Source organism: Bufo gargarizans, chromosome 4 (genome assembly GCF_014858855.1).
Source record: "Bufo gargarizans isolate SCDJY-AF-19 chromosome 4, ASM1485885v1, whole genome shotgun sequence".
Taxonomy (NCBI): domain Eukaryota; kingdom Metazoa; phylum Chordata; class Amphibia; order Anura; family Bufonidae; genus Bufo; species Bufo gargarizans.
Window position 1 is genome coordinate 267,088,884 of NC_058083.1, and position 16,469 is coordinate 267,105,352.

At 46.5% G+C, this 16,469-nt stretch overlaps 2 protein-coding genes across 4 annotated transcripts in view; one reads left to right on the top strand and one right to left on the bottom strand.

Annotated features, from left to right (window-relative positions):
- UBE3D (ubiquitin protein ligase E3D) overlaps positions 1 to 9,346 on the bottom strand; it is a 217,278-nt gene extending 207,932 nt beyond the window's left edge. The window contains exons 1-2 of one of the 2 annotated variants that reach the window (XM_044289798.1): positions 9,129 to 9,346; positions 7,906 to 8,102 (exon numbers count right to left, since the gene is read on the bottom strand). In XM_044289798.1, coding sequence (XP_044145733.1) covers positions 7,906 to 7,939 — 34 coding nt within the window. In that variant the 5' untranslated portion in view covers positions 7,940 to 8,102; positions 9,129 to 9,346. Of the gene's footprint in view, positions 1 to 7,905; positions 8,103 to 9,029 lie in introns of both variants that reach the window. The other variant, XM_044289797.1, reaches the window with a different exon arrangement.
- A 74-nt stretch (positions 9,347 to 9,420) lies between these two features.
- The window catches only part of DOP1A (DOP1 leucine zipper like protein A), a 106,529-nt gene continuing 99,480 nt past the window's right edge, over positions 9,421 to 16,469 (top strand). For both annotated transcript variants that reach the window (XM_044292397.1, XM_044292398.1), the window contains exons 1-2: positions 9,421 to 9,489; positions 14,504 to 14,694. In XM_044292397.1, coding sequence (XP_044148332.1) covers positions 14,557 to 14,694 — 138 coding nt within the window. In that variant the 5' untranslated portion in view covers positions 9,421 to 9,489; positions 14,504 to 14,556. The remainder of the gene's footprint in view (positions 9,490 to 14,503; positions 14,695 to 16,469) is intronic.

The following is a 16,469-nucleotide window of genomic DNA, read 5'->3' on the forward strand; positions in this document are numbered from 1 at the left end:
AACCCCCCTGTAAGGCTCCATTCAGACGTCCGCATGCGTTTTGTGGATCCGATCCATGTATCCATGGATCCGTAAAAATCATGCGGACGTCTGAATGGAGCCTTACAGGGGGGGTGATCAATGACAGGGGGGTGATCACCCTGATTACCCTGATCACCCCCTGTCATTGATAACCCCCCTGTAAGGCTCCATTCAGACGTCCGCATGCGTTCTGTGGATCCGATCCATGTATCCATGGATCCGTAAAAATCATGCGGACGTCTGAATGGAGCCTTACAGGGGGGGTGATCAATGACAGGGGGGTGATCAGGGAGTCTATATGGGTGATCACCCCCCTGTCATTGATCACCCCCCTGTCATTGATCACTCCCCCCCTGGTAAGGCTCCATTCAGCCATTTTTTTGGGCACAAGTTAGCGGACATTTTTTGTTTGTTTTTGTTTTTTCTTACAAAGTCTCATATTCCACTAACTTGTGTCAAAAAATAAAATCTCCCATGAACTCACCATACCCCTCACGGAATCCAAATGCGTAAACATTTTTAGACATTTATATTCCAGACTTCTCACGCTTTAGGGCCCCTAAAAAGCCAGGGCAGTATAAATACCCCACATGTGACCCCATTTCGGAAAGAAGACACCCCAAGGTATTCCGTGAGGGGCATATTGAGTCCATGAAAGATTGAAATTTTTGTCCTAAGTTAGCGGAAAGTGAGACTTTGTGAGAAAAAAAAAAAAAAAAAAATCAATATCCGCTAACTTATGCAAAAAAAAAAAAAATTCTAGGAACTCGCCATGCCCCTCATTGAATACCTTGGGGTGTCTTCTTTCCAAAGTGGGGTCACATGTGGGGTATTTATACTGCCCTGGCTTTTTAGGGGCCCGAAAGTGTGAGAAGAAGTCTGGGATCCAAATGTCTAAAAATGCCCTCCTAAAAGGAATTTGGGCCCCTTTGCGCATCTAGGCTGCAAAAAAGTGTCACACATGTGGTATCGCCGATATCAGGAGAAGTAGGGGAATGTGTTTTGGGGTGTCATTTTACATATACCCATGCTGGGTGAGATAAATATCTTGGTCAAATGCCAACTTTGTATAAAAAAATGGGAAAAGTTGTCTTTTGCCAAGATATTTCTCTCACCCAGCATGGGTATATGTAAAATGACCCCCCAAAACACATTGCCCCAACTTCTCCTGAGTACGGCGATACCAGATGTGTGACACTTTTTTGCAGCCAAGGTGGGCAAAGGGGCACCTTTCGGATTTCGCAGGCCATTTTTTTACACATTTTGATTTCAAGGTACTTCTTACACATTTGGGCCCCTAAATTGCCAGGGCAGTATAACTACGCCACAAGTGACCCCATTTTGGAAAGAAGACACCCCAAGGTATTCCGTGGGGGGGCACGGTGAGTTCCTAGAATTTTTTATTTTTTGTCACAATTTAGCGGAAAATGATGATTTTTCTTTTTTCCTTACAAAGTCTCATATTCCACTAACTTGCGACAAAAAATAAAAAATTCTAGGAACTCGCCATGCCCCTCACGGAATACCTTGGGGTGTCTTCTTTCCAAAATGGGGTCACTTGTGGGGTAGTTATACTGCCCTGGCAATTTAGGGGCCCAAATGTGTGAGAAGAACTTTGCAATCAAAATGTGTAAAAAATGCCCTGCAAAATCCGAAAGGTGCACTTTGGAATATGTGCCCCTTTGCCCACCTTGGCAGCAAAAAAGTGTGACACATCTGGTATCGCCGTACTCAGGAGAAGTTGGGCAATGTGTTTTGGGGTGTCATTTTACATATACCCATGCTGGGTGAGAAAAATATCTTGGTCAAATGCCAACTTTGTATAAAAAAAATTGGAAAAGTTGTCTTTTGCCAAGATATTTCTCTCACCCAGCATGGGTATATGTAAAATGACAGCCCAAAACACATTCCCCAACTTCTCCTGAGTACGGCGATACCAGATGTGTGACACTTTTTTGATGCCAAGGTGGGCAAAGGGGCACATATTCTAAAGTGCACCTTTCGGATTTCACCGGTCATTTTTTACAGATTTTGATTGCAAAGTTCTTCTCACACATTCGGGCCCCTAAATTGCCAGGGCAGTATAACTACGCCACAAGTGACCCCATTTTGGAAAGAAGACACCCCAAGGTATTCTGTGAGGGGCATGGTGAGTTCCTAGAATTTTTTATTTTTTGTCGCAAGTTAGTGGAATATGAGACTCTGTAAGAAAAAAAATAAAAAAATAAATCATCATCATTTTCCGCTAACTTGTGACAAAAAATAAAAAGTTCTATGAACTCACTATGACAGGTGCTCAGAAAATCAGAGCCGTTTCAAAAAGCGGAAATTCACATTTTTGTACCATAGTTTGTAAATGCTATAACTTTTACCCAAACCATTTTTTTTTTGCCCAAACATTTTTTTTTTATCAAAGACATGTAGAACTATAAATTTAGCGAAAAATTTATATATGGATGTCGTTTTTTTTGCAAAATTTCACAGCTGAAAGTGAAAAATTTCATTTTTTTTGCAAAAAAATCGTTACATTTTGATTAATAACAAAAAAAGGAAAAATGTCAGCAGCAATAAAATACCACCAAATGAAAGCTCCATTAGTGAGAAGAAAAGGAGGTAAAATTCATTTGGGTGGTAAGTTGCATGACCGAGCGATAAACGGTGAAAGTAGTGTAGTGCCGAAGTGTAAAAAGTGGCCTGGTCATGAAGGGGGTTTCACCTAGCGGGGCTGAAGTGGTTAAAGCTCTCCTACAGCAGTGAAGATAAATGGCTAGGTTGTTATGGAAACCTGGAGTAAAACTGTATGTGGAGGCTAATGGCCTGCGAGCTTCTATTGGCTGATATGGGTCATGTGACCAAGCTTCTATTGGCTAATGCATTTTTGGGAATATCTCAGGAACAGTACGTCCTAGAGAGCTGGTCTAAAACCTTCCCAGACACCTGATGAACCTGTGTGCCAAATTTCGTGATTGGAAATGCAACGGTGCGGATTTCTTTAGCAGACACACACGCATACACTCAGATTTATATATTAGATAGTAATAGTGATAATAGTGATCGTAGACTAAGGCTTCTAAAATAAAAATCTGAGATAACTAAAATGTGACAATATTATAAATAAAATGTAAAAAAATTATTATAAATAGAATGTGACGATATTAATAAGAAAGAAACTGCAGAATTCCAGTTTGATATGGGGCGTCAAGAAAAAAGGCCAATGTAGCAGATTATAAATAACGGGACATGAAACAATTGCTTATAGATTATAATAAACACGCTGGTGGTGCGTAGGGGTCTTGTATGGGGCATAACTTCCATTGCAATGGCTCTATTATGAATAATCTCTGAATGAGCCACATAAACACAATAAGAAAGGACGTTAATTAAATGCATTATTGATGACACAGTCCCTGCTCTTCCCATGGCACCCGATAACTACAGGATGTAGAAGGCACTGTAATACCTCAGTGAAATGAAGAGTGGAGGACAGTGTGAACACCCTTCCTCAACATTAATCTAAATTATAAACAGTTTCTAGCTTTGGGATATATACTACTGCATCATTATAGAACTCAGGCATGTAGAGCACATGAATCATCCATTAAAGGGCCTACAACCTTAAAGGGTCTGTCACACGAAAAATATTCTAGTTTTCAAATCAGACTCTGGATCTGAACATTTTTGTAATTGCATGTAATTAAACAATTAGCATAGCCATGGAGTTATTCAATAAAATGTATCTGTATAGCGCCACCTGCTGTTGTCCATTTCTTATTTCTTTGTCCAGCTCACTGCAGGTCGCACATGCTCAGTTTCATCCTTCGACTGCCTCCTGAGCTGTGATAGGGAGAGCATGGACACGCCCCCTGAGCTGCAGCAGTAAAGACACTCCCCCTTGAGCTGTCAGCTTGATATAAATCAAAAAGAGGTTCTCATGAACGACGTTGGATAACCCCTGAGGTATCCTCATCTTAAAGACTTATAGCCCTTTCAGTCTGCAAACTATATATTTAAAGGGGTTTTCCCATCTGAAAACGTATGAACACCCCTATGATATGCCAAAAATGTCAGCTAGGTGCGGGTGCCACCTCTGGGACCAGCATCTATCTTAAGAACAGGGCCTCTGAAGTAAAAGCGAAAGCATCGCGCATCCGCGGCGTCCTCTCTATTCACTGTTATGAGACTCCCAAAAACAACTAAGCGAGCAAGCTACACAATTTACAAACACTGAATGGAGAGCAAGTCGTGCAAACATGGCCACCTATCTGCTCAAAATTGCAGAGCCAGTGCTGCTGCTCCCCCAACACATCAGGGGGCCCCGTTTTGCAATTTAACCTCTTGACAACACAGGAGGAGAATACTCATGCTAAATAGCGGGTCCTTCCCACATTAGGACGAGCATTAGGACAGGGTAAAAACAAATGGGGTCATTTATCAAACTGGTGTAAAGTAGAACTGGCTTAGGGGTGGCCATAACAACCAATCAGATTCCACCTTTCATTTTCCAAAAGAGCTGTCAAAAATGAAACCTTGAATCTGATTGGTTGCTATGGGCAACTAAGCCAGTTCTACTTTACACCAATTTGATAAAGGACCCCAAAACTGCCTTCTTTACCGTATAGTTATATGGCACTGTGAAACACTCTATTCAAAGGGGTTACCTGGCCTAGGAGCAGACTAACTCATAGGTAATAACCTGTGACCAACTGAAAAAAAACACAAGCATACACCTCACCTGCACCGCAGCCCCATTGCCGATCACTTCTGGTCCTGGCCAGACTGAAGTAGCTTGGTCTGATGACCGTTGCGGACCAATTGCTGGTCTTAGTGCAGTATGTGCAAGAACAGCACGTCGCTACTAGTGACAAGCTAGTGATGTGCCATTCTAGCACATGTGACTGCTGAGCCCAATATTTGGTCATGACAGCAAGCCACTTCAGTCCAGTGGGGACCAAAAATGGTTTGGAATGGGGCTGCGTTGCAGCAACTGCGGGACTGTGTACAGCTGAGTTTGATGTAGAAGGACTTGACTGTCCCCCACAGAGCCCTGACCTCAACCCCATTAAAAACTTTTAGAATTAACCAGAATGGAGATTGTGAGCAAGGTCCTCGTGTCCAACATCAGGGTCTAACCTCATAAATCTTCATCTGGAAGAATGGGCAGAAACTCCCAAAGACACACTCCAAAATCTTGTAGACAGCCTTCCCAGAAGATCTGCAGCTGTTTTAGTTGCAAAGGGTGACCAACTCCCTATTGACAGATTTAAAATAGCAGATCATAAAATATCCTGTAGATGTGTTGGGACACCTACACTTCACATCTGTCCATATAGTGTGTCTCTGGTTACATTTGATTCTAACCTCTGTAAAGGGGTTGTGTAGTGGTTTAATATTGATGAGCTATTCGAGGACAGGTCATTAATAAGAGACTGGAGGGGGTCCGACTCCTGGGCTTAGCAATTCAATAAAAAATCTATTTGTGTAAAGCACATTAATCACAGAAACCTGCTGCACCGGGAAGAAAACCAACCAACTACCTAATCCACCAATTCAAGGAAAGGTACTGTATACAGATTATTTGTATAAAACCTAACGAGCAAAGCTTATAAACTTCAAGAGGTTTTAGACTTTGGATAATCACTGCTTCTTCATGAGCTTCTGGCTCTCCCCACTCCCTGCTGCAGAGTGGCAACTTTTAACCAATATACAGTAAAGGAAGAAAGCCGTCAATCATCCACCGGTGATGGAGCAGACACATGGATCACACTGCAGCAAATACTGAAAGCTACAATGCACTCTGATGCCCCATAGGTATCAAGAAGGCGCAACGAGGCGCCGTATAAGAGCACCGGCGCAGCAAGTGATAAATATAAAGGCTCAACGCGTTCCAACACAGATGTATCATCAGGAGCCTGTAGACTGTCACAAATGAAGGCTGCGAGATGTGACCACACAAGTGGTGTATGGTGCGGCGTCCGGCGCTAGTATGGCTCTTGGAAAGCGGGATGCAAAAAAGAAAATTGGCCAGGTCCTTAAAGGGGTTGTCTCACTTGAGTAAGTTGCATTTATCATATAGAGAATTTAATACAAGCCACTTACTAATTACTAGGAAAAAGCATCAGCCTCTCTGATGGCCGTGACCGTGGGAGTGCACATAGGCTGGTGATTTTTCCTATATTGTGCAAGCACGACCACCACTGATAGATTGCAGGGTGGTCTGTAACCATAGAAACGAGCATTGTATAATGTGATGGAAAAATGAATCCAGCCAGCAAAGGAAGCAATATGGATAATAACAATACATTAGTAAGTGCCTTGTACTAACTTTCTCTATATAATAAATGCAACTTACTGAAGTGAGACAACCACTTTAAGAGGTTAACTGGGGTCACTGTCACCAGATAGGGCAGCATATAATTGGTGACCTATTCCCTTTGAGGTATCACTTCCTGCCCTCAACTGGGTGATCAATTACGTAAAGCATTACCTGAGAAGTCACAACTAAGAATGACTTTTTTAGGCATTGTGTTTGTATATTTAACAGGCAGTTTCGAGGGTTGTGGATCCTCTTTAACGTCAGATTAGAAAGATGGCCCCATGTTTTTCCTAAGCTCTCAATACACCATCTCTCTGCGTAGTGTCTAGTGCTCTGGCCATACTGACGTAATGTATCAGGTCTACGCTCCTGCCTTGTCCTGCCTTGTCAAGTTGGTTTGCTCTGTCTGTTCTAGCACTATTTGCTCTTCTCTGTTCCACGACGTGCTCCTGTCACTTTTGTTTGCCCTCATGCAGGGCTGTGTTTCATGAGTGGTGAAGACCTGGGACAATGGAGGATGAAGCAGACACCAAGCTGTGGAATTATGTCCCTGGTGACAAGAATGGATGTCACAAGCTCCTTCAGCCCCAAGGTATCCCTAGCCCAGTGTGCCTCCAGCTCTTGCAAAACTACAACTCCCAGCAGGCCTGCACAGCCAAAGGCTGTTCAGGCATGCTAGGAGTTGTAGCTTTGCAACAGCTGGAGGCACACTGGTTGGGAAACACTGCCCTAGCCTTTAAGGCTGAAGGAGCTTGTAATATCCATTCTTGTCACCAGGGACATAATTCCACAGCTTGGTGTCTGCTTTTATCCTCCATTGTCCCAGGTCTTCACCACTCATGAAACACGGCCCTGCATGAGGGCAAACAAAAATGACATTTATTTTACTGAAATACATGCAATTGTGGCTAAATATAAACATTCACAATTGGGTTTTCTTAAAATGTTTTAACTGGCTTCCGCAGCTTCTATGTATCACAGTACATGGCAAGCTGCAGAATGCATTCACTGTCAAATCCGTCAAACAAGTTCTCTGACAACTCAGTTTCCTGTCCTTCTCTCTGCTTTCCTGCACCGTCACACAGCTGACATCCTGTTTGACTTAACTTTATTTTCTTTGGTTATAAATATGTCTGCCTACATCTGTGTAAGAGAAGACAGAGGGGCTACAGAAATCCCACAGAAAGCCTGTCAGGCGGATTTGACTGAGAACGCATTCTGCAGCCTGCTAGGTACTGTGATACATGGAAGGTGCAGAAGCCAAATGTTAAAGACTTTTTAAGAAAATTCAGTTACAAAAACAATAGCCTATAATAATGTCTGGCAGGCTGTTCAGAGCGGGAGCAGCCTGCCGTCAGACGCAACCAGAACGCTGTCCAGCCCCATTAACTATGGGGTCCAGCGGTAATCTGGCAAATATGCCGAGAATCAGCCGGCATGCTGCGTTTTTTCCAGAACAGGCTGTCGGCAGTATGAAACAAACCTTAGTTTATAGACCTTGGTCTGTGTCCTATAACCCCCCCCCCCCCCCCCCCCTAAATGTATAAACATGTCCTACTTTATAGCAGTACCTGCAGAGCCCACAGCCTGGGCCTTTAGCCGCATATGCAGTCCTTCCCCAGAGACGTGCTCTACGTATCTGCATGTGGAGGGAACCAGCTTGACCTCCTTGGGTAAAAGGTACTCCTCACTGTTATCAGGAGACTGGATTTGTAAGGACGACTGGTTCACCGAAATGTCAATTGGAAATCTTTTGCCTTCCAGGCCACTTAAATGAAAAAATAAAAATAAATAGAGCATTATGATTAAAGAATATTTCATTCATAAATGCATTAATTATTTTTTACAATAAAATATGTAAAACTAAAATGGCCCTGAGCAAAATATAAAATTCATATTGAGTAAATTAAAATGCCATATTCGGTTTTTAAGTTAGAATTACAGCAGACCACTGAGCGGTGGAGTCAGGCCGTCAGCATGCTGTATATTCCACATTAGTGGTCCTGACTACTAATAATACTAATGGTTACAATAAAACATCCACATTAATAATATGCAGACTAATCTGGGGGAGCGGGACCTCTGGGAGCGACTGGCCCGGGGCCGCGGGACCCCTGGGAGCGACTGGCCCGGGGCCGCGGGACCCCTGGGAGCGACTGGCCCGGGGCCGCGGGACCCCTGGGAGCGACTGGCCCGGGGCCGCGGGACCCCTGGGAGCGACTGGCCCGGGGCCGCGGGACCCCTGGGAGCGACTGACCCGGGGGCGCGGGACCCCTGGGAGCGACTGGCCCGGGGGCGCGGGACCCCTGGGAGCGACTGGCCCGGGGGCGCGGGACCCCTGGGAGCGTCTGGCCCGGGGGCGCGGGACCCCTGGGAGCGACTGGCCCGGGGGCGCGGGACCCCTGGGAGCGATTGACCCGGGGGCGCGGGACCCCTGGGAGCGACTGACCCGGGGGCGCGGGACCCCTGGGAGCGACTGACCCGGGGGCGCGGGACCCCTGGGAGCGACTGACCCGGGGGCGCGGGACCCCTGGGAGCGACTGACCCGGGGCGCGGGGCCTCCGGGAGCGCGGGACCTCAGAAACCCATGATACCTGACAAGTGGTACTGTCATTGGCCTGGGAGCCTGTACAGACACAGTGCTCAGCTGGTCTATAGCCCTGCCTTGTGAGAGAACATTAGATGCCACCTTTACCTCAAAATAAGAATGGCGCTCTGCATGCTCCTCCTGATCTCCAGCCGCAGGTTACAGCCCATGTTCACACAATGCCGCTTTCTATATTGCGCTACCTACGTGCAGTAGTCGCTGTACCGGTGACCACTCTGCTCTACAGCGCCGCCTATCTACAGCTCACAGGTCTCCAGTGCTGCACATGCTGTTACTGTGGGGCAGGCGGGTGCTGTCACCTGTTACACCGGCCACATCATAATAAAGTACACCCCGGTAAGAATGACCAGAGGCAGCGCCACTAACACCCATGTACTGGCACTGCACCAGCCTCAAACATGGCAGCTTAGATCACATGTAAGATGCACTGTACTTCCTGTCGCACTCTGATGACGTCACCCATCTCCGCTGCCTCCCTCTCTGCTCTGGATTCCCAGTGCATGCCGGGAGCTGTCAGCCGGGCAGCCAGCGGCGCCGCTCTGCTCAGGTGAGACCCTTGTGATGCTGGGGTGGAGGTCACAGGGACCCGGGGGATGCTCCAGGGGTGTGGCGGCGGGACGCTGGCATCTCACCCCGGGGAGGACGGCCCTGGCTGCAGCAGGTGCCATGCCACATCCAGACGTGTGTGACCCCATTATAAGCCGGGGACTGGGATTATTGGTCCCTGATGGGAGATCTGGGGCCTGTGTGTATAGAGGGGTGATTGGGGCGAGTGGCCCTGTACCAGGCACCAAGGGGCATGTTCTCCGTTTTTATTATTTTTCTCATTTTTGGTGGGGGTGGAGTATATATAGTGTATGGTGCTTGGCTGGTCCTGGGGGCACAGAGGGGGTGATAATTTGGCCAGTCTCCCCTAGAGGTAACCTTATCTATACAATGGCGCGGTGGTCGGTTCCGACTATACTATCTGCCAGGTGTCAGAGGAGGCGATCCTGTTGAGGCCTCACCATAGATTTGGCGCATCCTCTGACAGCGCAGGGGAAATAAAGACCAGATAAATGACCCCCAGTGTGACAAGAAGCCAGTAACGGAAGAAGGCTTGTGTCCCATAGACCAGGGATGGCCAACCTGCGGCCACCATGCCTTGCTGTAGGCTGATAGCTGTGGGCATGCTGGGAGTTGTAGTTTTGCAAAAGTTGGAGGGTCTCAGGTTGGCAATCCCTGCCATAGACCTTCAGCTAACATCTGGAGTTGGCGTTTTTTACCCCAAAAAAACACTGCAAAAAGGCATTGGAAAAAAAATGTGGCATTCCATCAAGTGTTCAGTTTTTTGGGCCGGAGATAAAACCGTAGCATGCTGCGGTATTACCTCCGTCCTTATCAGTCAAAACGACTGAACTGAAGACATCCTGATGCATCCTGCTCTCCATTCAGAATGCATGGGGCTATGCCTGATCAGTTCTTTTCCGGTATAGAGCCCCTAGGACGGAACTCGGACCGGAAAAGAAAAACGCTAGTGTGAAAGTACGCTTACAGCAAATCTGTCAGATGACGGATTCTCTGTAAACTCGCTGAGAGCAGCCTGCTGTGCATAGGAAGCACAGCAGGCTGTAGAACGAAGACGAGGAAAGATAGATAAATGGAACCAATTGGAGAAATGATTTTCTCCACAATATTAATTAGTGTAAAAAAAATATATTTTTATTTTTTTACACAAAGGTGTCCATGTTCTTTAAAGGTGGCGCTCACAATTTGACTCCCATGCTTACAACATCAGAGAATTCCCTCTTGAGCTGCAGGCGGTATGAGATCTCTGTGCCGTCACCATCTTATCTACTGAGATCTTACAACCTGAATAACCAGATTGTGTGCAGAGGTCCTGTGGATGATGGGTGTTACTCTCGTGGTAATTACCTGCTTCACTACACACACAATGGCTCCCAGAGTGGAGACTGACAGCTCCGATGCGTCTACTGCGGCGTGTAGCGGTAGTACACTCAGGATGAGGAAATCCCACAATCCCGCCATGTCAGCAGCCTGTGTCATATGGTTACCCAAATGTCCAGTACATGGGTAGGAGATGTGTACTGGTCATATTGTTGTCACCCAGCTTTCCCAGAAGCAGATATCACTGAAACAGCATGCGGTTTATCTAGATTGTCCTAGAATACCTCACAAAAGATTTCTCCCCCCATGGCCGATGTACGGCTGCACCAGTGTTTTGTGCCAAAGTCGCACGTTTCTTGGCCACATAACTCCTCTTAGCGATGACTAGCAGAATAGTGGCTGAAATGCATAGTAAATAGGGTGCGCTCTTTTTACTCTATTTTTGTGGTGTATATGGTGAGAGAATCGAATGTTAGTAAATCTACCCCTCTGTAGAGAACTGTATAGGTAGAGTCCCTCCATAATACATGGATTATGTCACCTTGATTATTCTTATTGAAGATGTAGGGCTCCATTCACACATCCGTGATGTGTTGCGGACCCGCAAATTGCGGGTCTGCAACACACCCGCCCGGCACCCCCATAGAAATGCCTATTCTTGTCCGCAAGCTGCGGACAAGAATAGGACATGTTCTATCTTTTGCGGCGCTGCGGACCCAAAGATCGGGGCCGCGCTCCGCAATTGCGTATGCAGACAGCACACTGTGTGCTGTCTGCATCCATTCCGTCCCCATAGAGAATGAATGGGTCCGCACACATTCCGCAAAATTGTGGAACGGATGCGGACACATTCTGCAGACGTGTGAATGGAGCCTTAGGGGGGAAAAAACTCAGTATATGGCCAGTTTCATAGTCTAGGAAACACACTGGGGGAGATTTAACAAACTGGTGTAAAGTAGAACAGGCTTAGTTGCCCATAGCAACCAATCAGATTCAGCCTTTCATTTTTAAGAGCTCCTTTGGAAAATGAAAGGTGGAATTTGATTGGTTGCTATGGGAATCTAAGCCAGTTTTCCTTTTGATCACTTTAGTAAATCTCCCCCACTATGTGTGATGGTTGCATATCCAAGACCAAACACTGCTCCTCTTAGGGTACTTTCACACTTTTTTTTTTCACACGCGTTTTTCTTTTCCGGCATAGAGTTCCGTCACAGGGGCTCTATACCGGAAAATAACTGATCAGGCTTATCCCCATGCATTCTGAATGGAGAGTAAGGGCTCTTTCACACCTGCGTTATTGTCTTCCGGCATAGAGTTCCGTCGTTGGGGCTCTATGCCGGAAGAATCCTGGTCAGGATTATCCCCATGCATTCTGAATGGAGTGAAATCCGTTCAGGATGCATCAGGATGTCTTCAGTTCCGGAACGGAACGTTTTTTGGCCGGAGAAAATACTGCAGCATGCTGCTCTTTTTGCTCCGGCCAAAAATCCTGAACACTTGCCGCAAGGCCGGATCCGGAATAAATGCCCATTGAAAGGCATTGATCCGGATCCGGCCTTAAGCTAAACGTCGTTTCGGCGCATTGCCGGATCCGACGTTTAGCTTTTTCTCAATGGTTACCATGGCTGCCGGGACGCTAAAGTCCCAGCAGCCATGGTAAACTGTAGTGGGGAGCGGGGAGCAGCATACTTACCATCCGTGCGGCTCCCGGGGCGCTCCAGAGTGACGTCAGGGCGCCCCAAGCGCATTGATCACGTGATCGCATGGCACGTCATTCTGGAGCGCCCCGGGAGCCGCACGGACTGTAAGTATACTGCACCCCCCGCTCCCCACTACTACTATGGCAACCAGGACTTTAATAGCATCCTGGCTGCCATAGTAACACTGAAAGCATTTTGAAGACGGATCAGTCTTCAAATGCATTCAGTACACTTGCGTTTTTCCGGATCCGGCGTGTAATTCCGGCAAGTGGAGTACACGCCGGATCCGGACAACGCAAGTGTGAAAGAGGCCTAATCCGTTCAGTTTGCATCAGGATGTCTTCAGTTCAGTCGTTATGACTGATCAGGCAAAAGAGAAAACCGTAGCATGCTACGGTTTTCTCTCCGGCGAAAAAAAACTGAAGACTTGCCTGAATGCCGGATCCGGCATTTCTTCTCATAGGAATGTATTAGCGCCGGATCCGGCATTCAGAATACCGGAATGCCGGATCCGTCGTTCCGGCATGCACAGATCGGTAAAAATTAGAAAAAATGTACAAGACGGATCCGTCGGTCCGCATGACAAGCGGAGAGACGGATCCGTCCTTGCAATGCATCCGGATCCGACGACGGAACTGCCCGCCGGATCACACTGCCGCAAGTGTGAAAGTAGCCTTACCCGACCTCACAGCATCTTCATCACTCGTGGTGCTGTGAGATCTTGGCTGACCACGGGTCTGTGTACTGTACAGTAGAGGCATGAACTGACAGCTGGGTGTTGTTTTGTGGAATTTTCAGCACTTCTATATTTTTAGTGGCAGTTTTACACTTTTTGGCACTTTTTTTTTTTTTTGCTGTGGAAACAGCAGTTCCAGATGGTAAAACCATTACCCTGCTTTCACACCTGAGCGTTCCGAAAGGAGCGCTCTGTATGAGCGCTTGTACGGGCGTTTACAAGCGCGCATACAGAGACAGGCGAACACACATTGTCGCGCGTTCCCGAAAGTCTATTGTACGGGAACGCGCGACAAACGCTCAAAAAAAGGGTCAGGTACTTGTTTGAGCGTTGGGCGTTTTACAGCGCGATCGTACGCGCTGTAAAACGCCCAGGTGAGAACCATGCCGATAGGGAAGCATTGGTTTCTCCTTGTTGTGCGTTTTACAGCGCGTAGGAACGCGCTGTAAAACGCTCAAGTGTGAACCCAGGGTTAGGGTTATTTATCAAACTGGTGTAAACTAGAACTGGCTTAGGGTACTTTCACACTTGCGTTGTGAGGATCCGGCAGGCAGTTCCGTTGCCGGAACAGCCTACCGGATCCGGAAATCCATATGCAAACGGATATCATTTATAGACGGATCCGGTATTTATTTATTTTTTTCGCATTTTTAAAGGTCTGCGCATGCGCAGACCGGGAAACCGGATTCGGTTTTCCGGAACACTTGGTACCGGATCCAGCATTAGTACATTTCAATGGAAATGAATGCCGGATACGGAATTCCGGCAAGTGTTCCGGAATTTTGGCCGGAGAAAATACTGCAGCATAATTCCATCTTTCATTTTCAAAAGGAGCTGTGAAAAATGTAAGGTGGAATCTGATTGGTTGCTATGGGCAACTAAGCCAGTTCTACTTTGCACCAGTTTGATAAATGACCCCAAAAGTATTTTTGCTTCTGGCTTTTTTTTTTCTAATTGGTGACATTTTTTATGGGGAGGTTTGTCAAAACTATAAAGGAAAACTGGTTTAGTTGCCCGTAGCAACCAATTGGATTCCCCCTGTCATTTTTCAGAGCTGCTTTGGAAAATGAAAGGTGGAATCTGATTGGTTGCTATGGGCGATTAAGCCAGTTTACTTTACACCAGTTTTGCTAAATGTGTGAATTCCTGGTTCTGAACTCCATGCCCATCCTTTAGCCATACGTCAGTGTGGATGGCGATCTGTGGTGTGATATTCTAGCTTTATGTACCATTTCCAGGTGATGGTTTCTGCTGCACACAGAGCTGGTCTCTAGCGGGACGTGGAGGGAGAATGAACACTGAAGAAGTGGAGTTACTGAGTGACTCCAAGTACAGAAACTACGTGGCCGCGGTGGACAAGGCGCTGAAAAACTTTGAGTACTCTAGTGAGTGGGCCGATCTCATATCTGCTCTTGGGAAGCTAAACAAGGTAGGTGAACCCCTTGTCCTTACCTTTACTGTGGACCTGTGGAGGGGCTATGGTCGGGTGGCCTCCAGTTTGAGCGTGGTGCTGTGTTTCATTACTTTCTGTGTGAAAGTGGCCATAGCGTACTTCAGATTGCTAGAAACCTTCCATTTTGGGACCCATACTCTTAGCGGTTTGCCCTGGAAAAACTATGCCACTTGTACAGCTGTGCCATGTGTTTGTTTGTTTTTGCCACCTCTAGATGTAGTGGCACCATTGACTTGATGAGCTGACAGCAGTGGGTGTTGAAATTATGCATTAAATTTGGTCAGACTGGCGTAGACGTGGCATTAGTATGTGCATGGCCAAGGACAGGTTTTGCCATGTCTATGTGCCATTCCTGCTCAGAGTACTCTGCACAGCCACAGGAAATGTGGACATCCTAGAAGCTTCCCAGCTATTACAACATGGTGGAGCAACCCCTTTAATGACATCACTTCTCCAATGCTAAGTCATGGTTTCTATCCTTCCATTCAGCCTGCCACTTCCCTGGAGGGGATACGTTCGGTCAGGGGCAGGTATTCAAGAAGATCTGAACTCCGGCCAGATTCCTCACCATGATGAACTGCTACACCAACCAATGGCTCAAACAGTCACTTGCCACAACCCAGAGTGGTCAGGTCACTGTTTTTCTAGTTACACATCTCCCCATGTCCTGCCTTGAGTTACTAGGAAAAAGGCTCTGATGCGTCTGTACGTGTCTAAGGTTACCTGCACATCAGCGGCTATTCTCTCGCTCCCTTGCTTGGTCCTTTGTCAATCTCTGTACAAAAAGGCCTCCTGTGGTGACAGCTGCAGCAACATCACAGGTGGCAGAGTTGTACAGAGACATTGGAGCATGCAAGGGATCATGGTAGGTGAGTATTCTTTTTTTATTTAAAGTTAAAGGGGTTATCCCATGATTATTGTAAAAAATGAGAATCAGACATCATATAGTAGACGGCGATCTCTTGCTAACAAAGCTAGAACCAGCCCTGTACCTCACATGGATCCAGGGATCTCCCCATTCATTGCTCTTCTAGATTTATATCAAGCTGACAGCTCAAGGGGAGTGTCTTTTCTGCGCCAGCTAAGGGGGCGTGTCCATGCTCTCCCTATCACAGCTCAGGAGGCAGATGAAGGATGAAACTGAGCATGTGCGGCCTTCTCAGTGAGCAGGTCAAAGAAATAAGAAAAATAACAAACAGCAGGTGGCGCTATACAGATATATTTTATTGAATAACTCAGTGGCTATACAAAATCTTTAATTACATGCAATTACAAGAGTATTCAGATCCAGCTGCTGGATTGAAAACTGTAGAATATTTGTCGTGTGACAACCCCCTTTAAGGCTCGCAGAGTTTGATGCCAATCCATGGCATATTCACATCAGCCTTTATTCCTGTGGATCTCATGCAGAAAGTAACCTCCCTATTGAATTGGCAGGTCAGTTTACACACAGAAAACTTTGGCACCATGTAGAAGAGATTTTTAAAACCAAACCAAATCTAATTAGCTGGTACTGTATTACACTTCAGATTTTCTGCACAGTGTCAGTGGCCTTATATTTTTCACATACTAGCATTGTACCTTCTGTTATAAACAGGACCACAGTGCTTTACTGGATCTGTTGTTTGTCGGATTTGAACTGTTCTTGACAGACCCCTTCCAGAGTGGTGTCTGTCAATTGGGAAAATGGCACAACATATCCGCTAGATTGATTTATGAGGGGCCAATCAATGGGACCTACACCTGTCTTT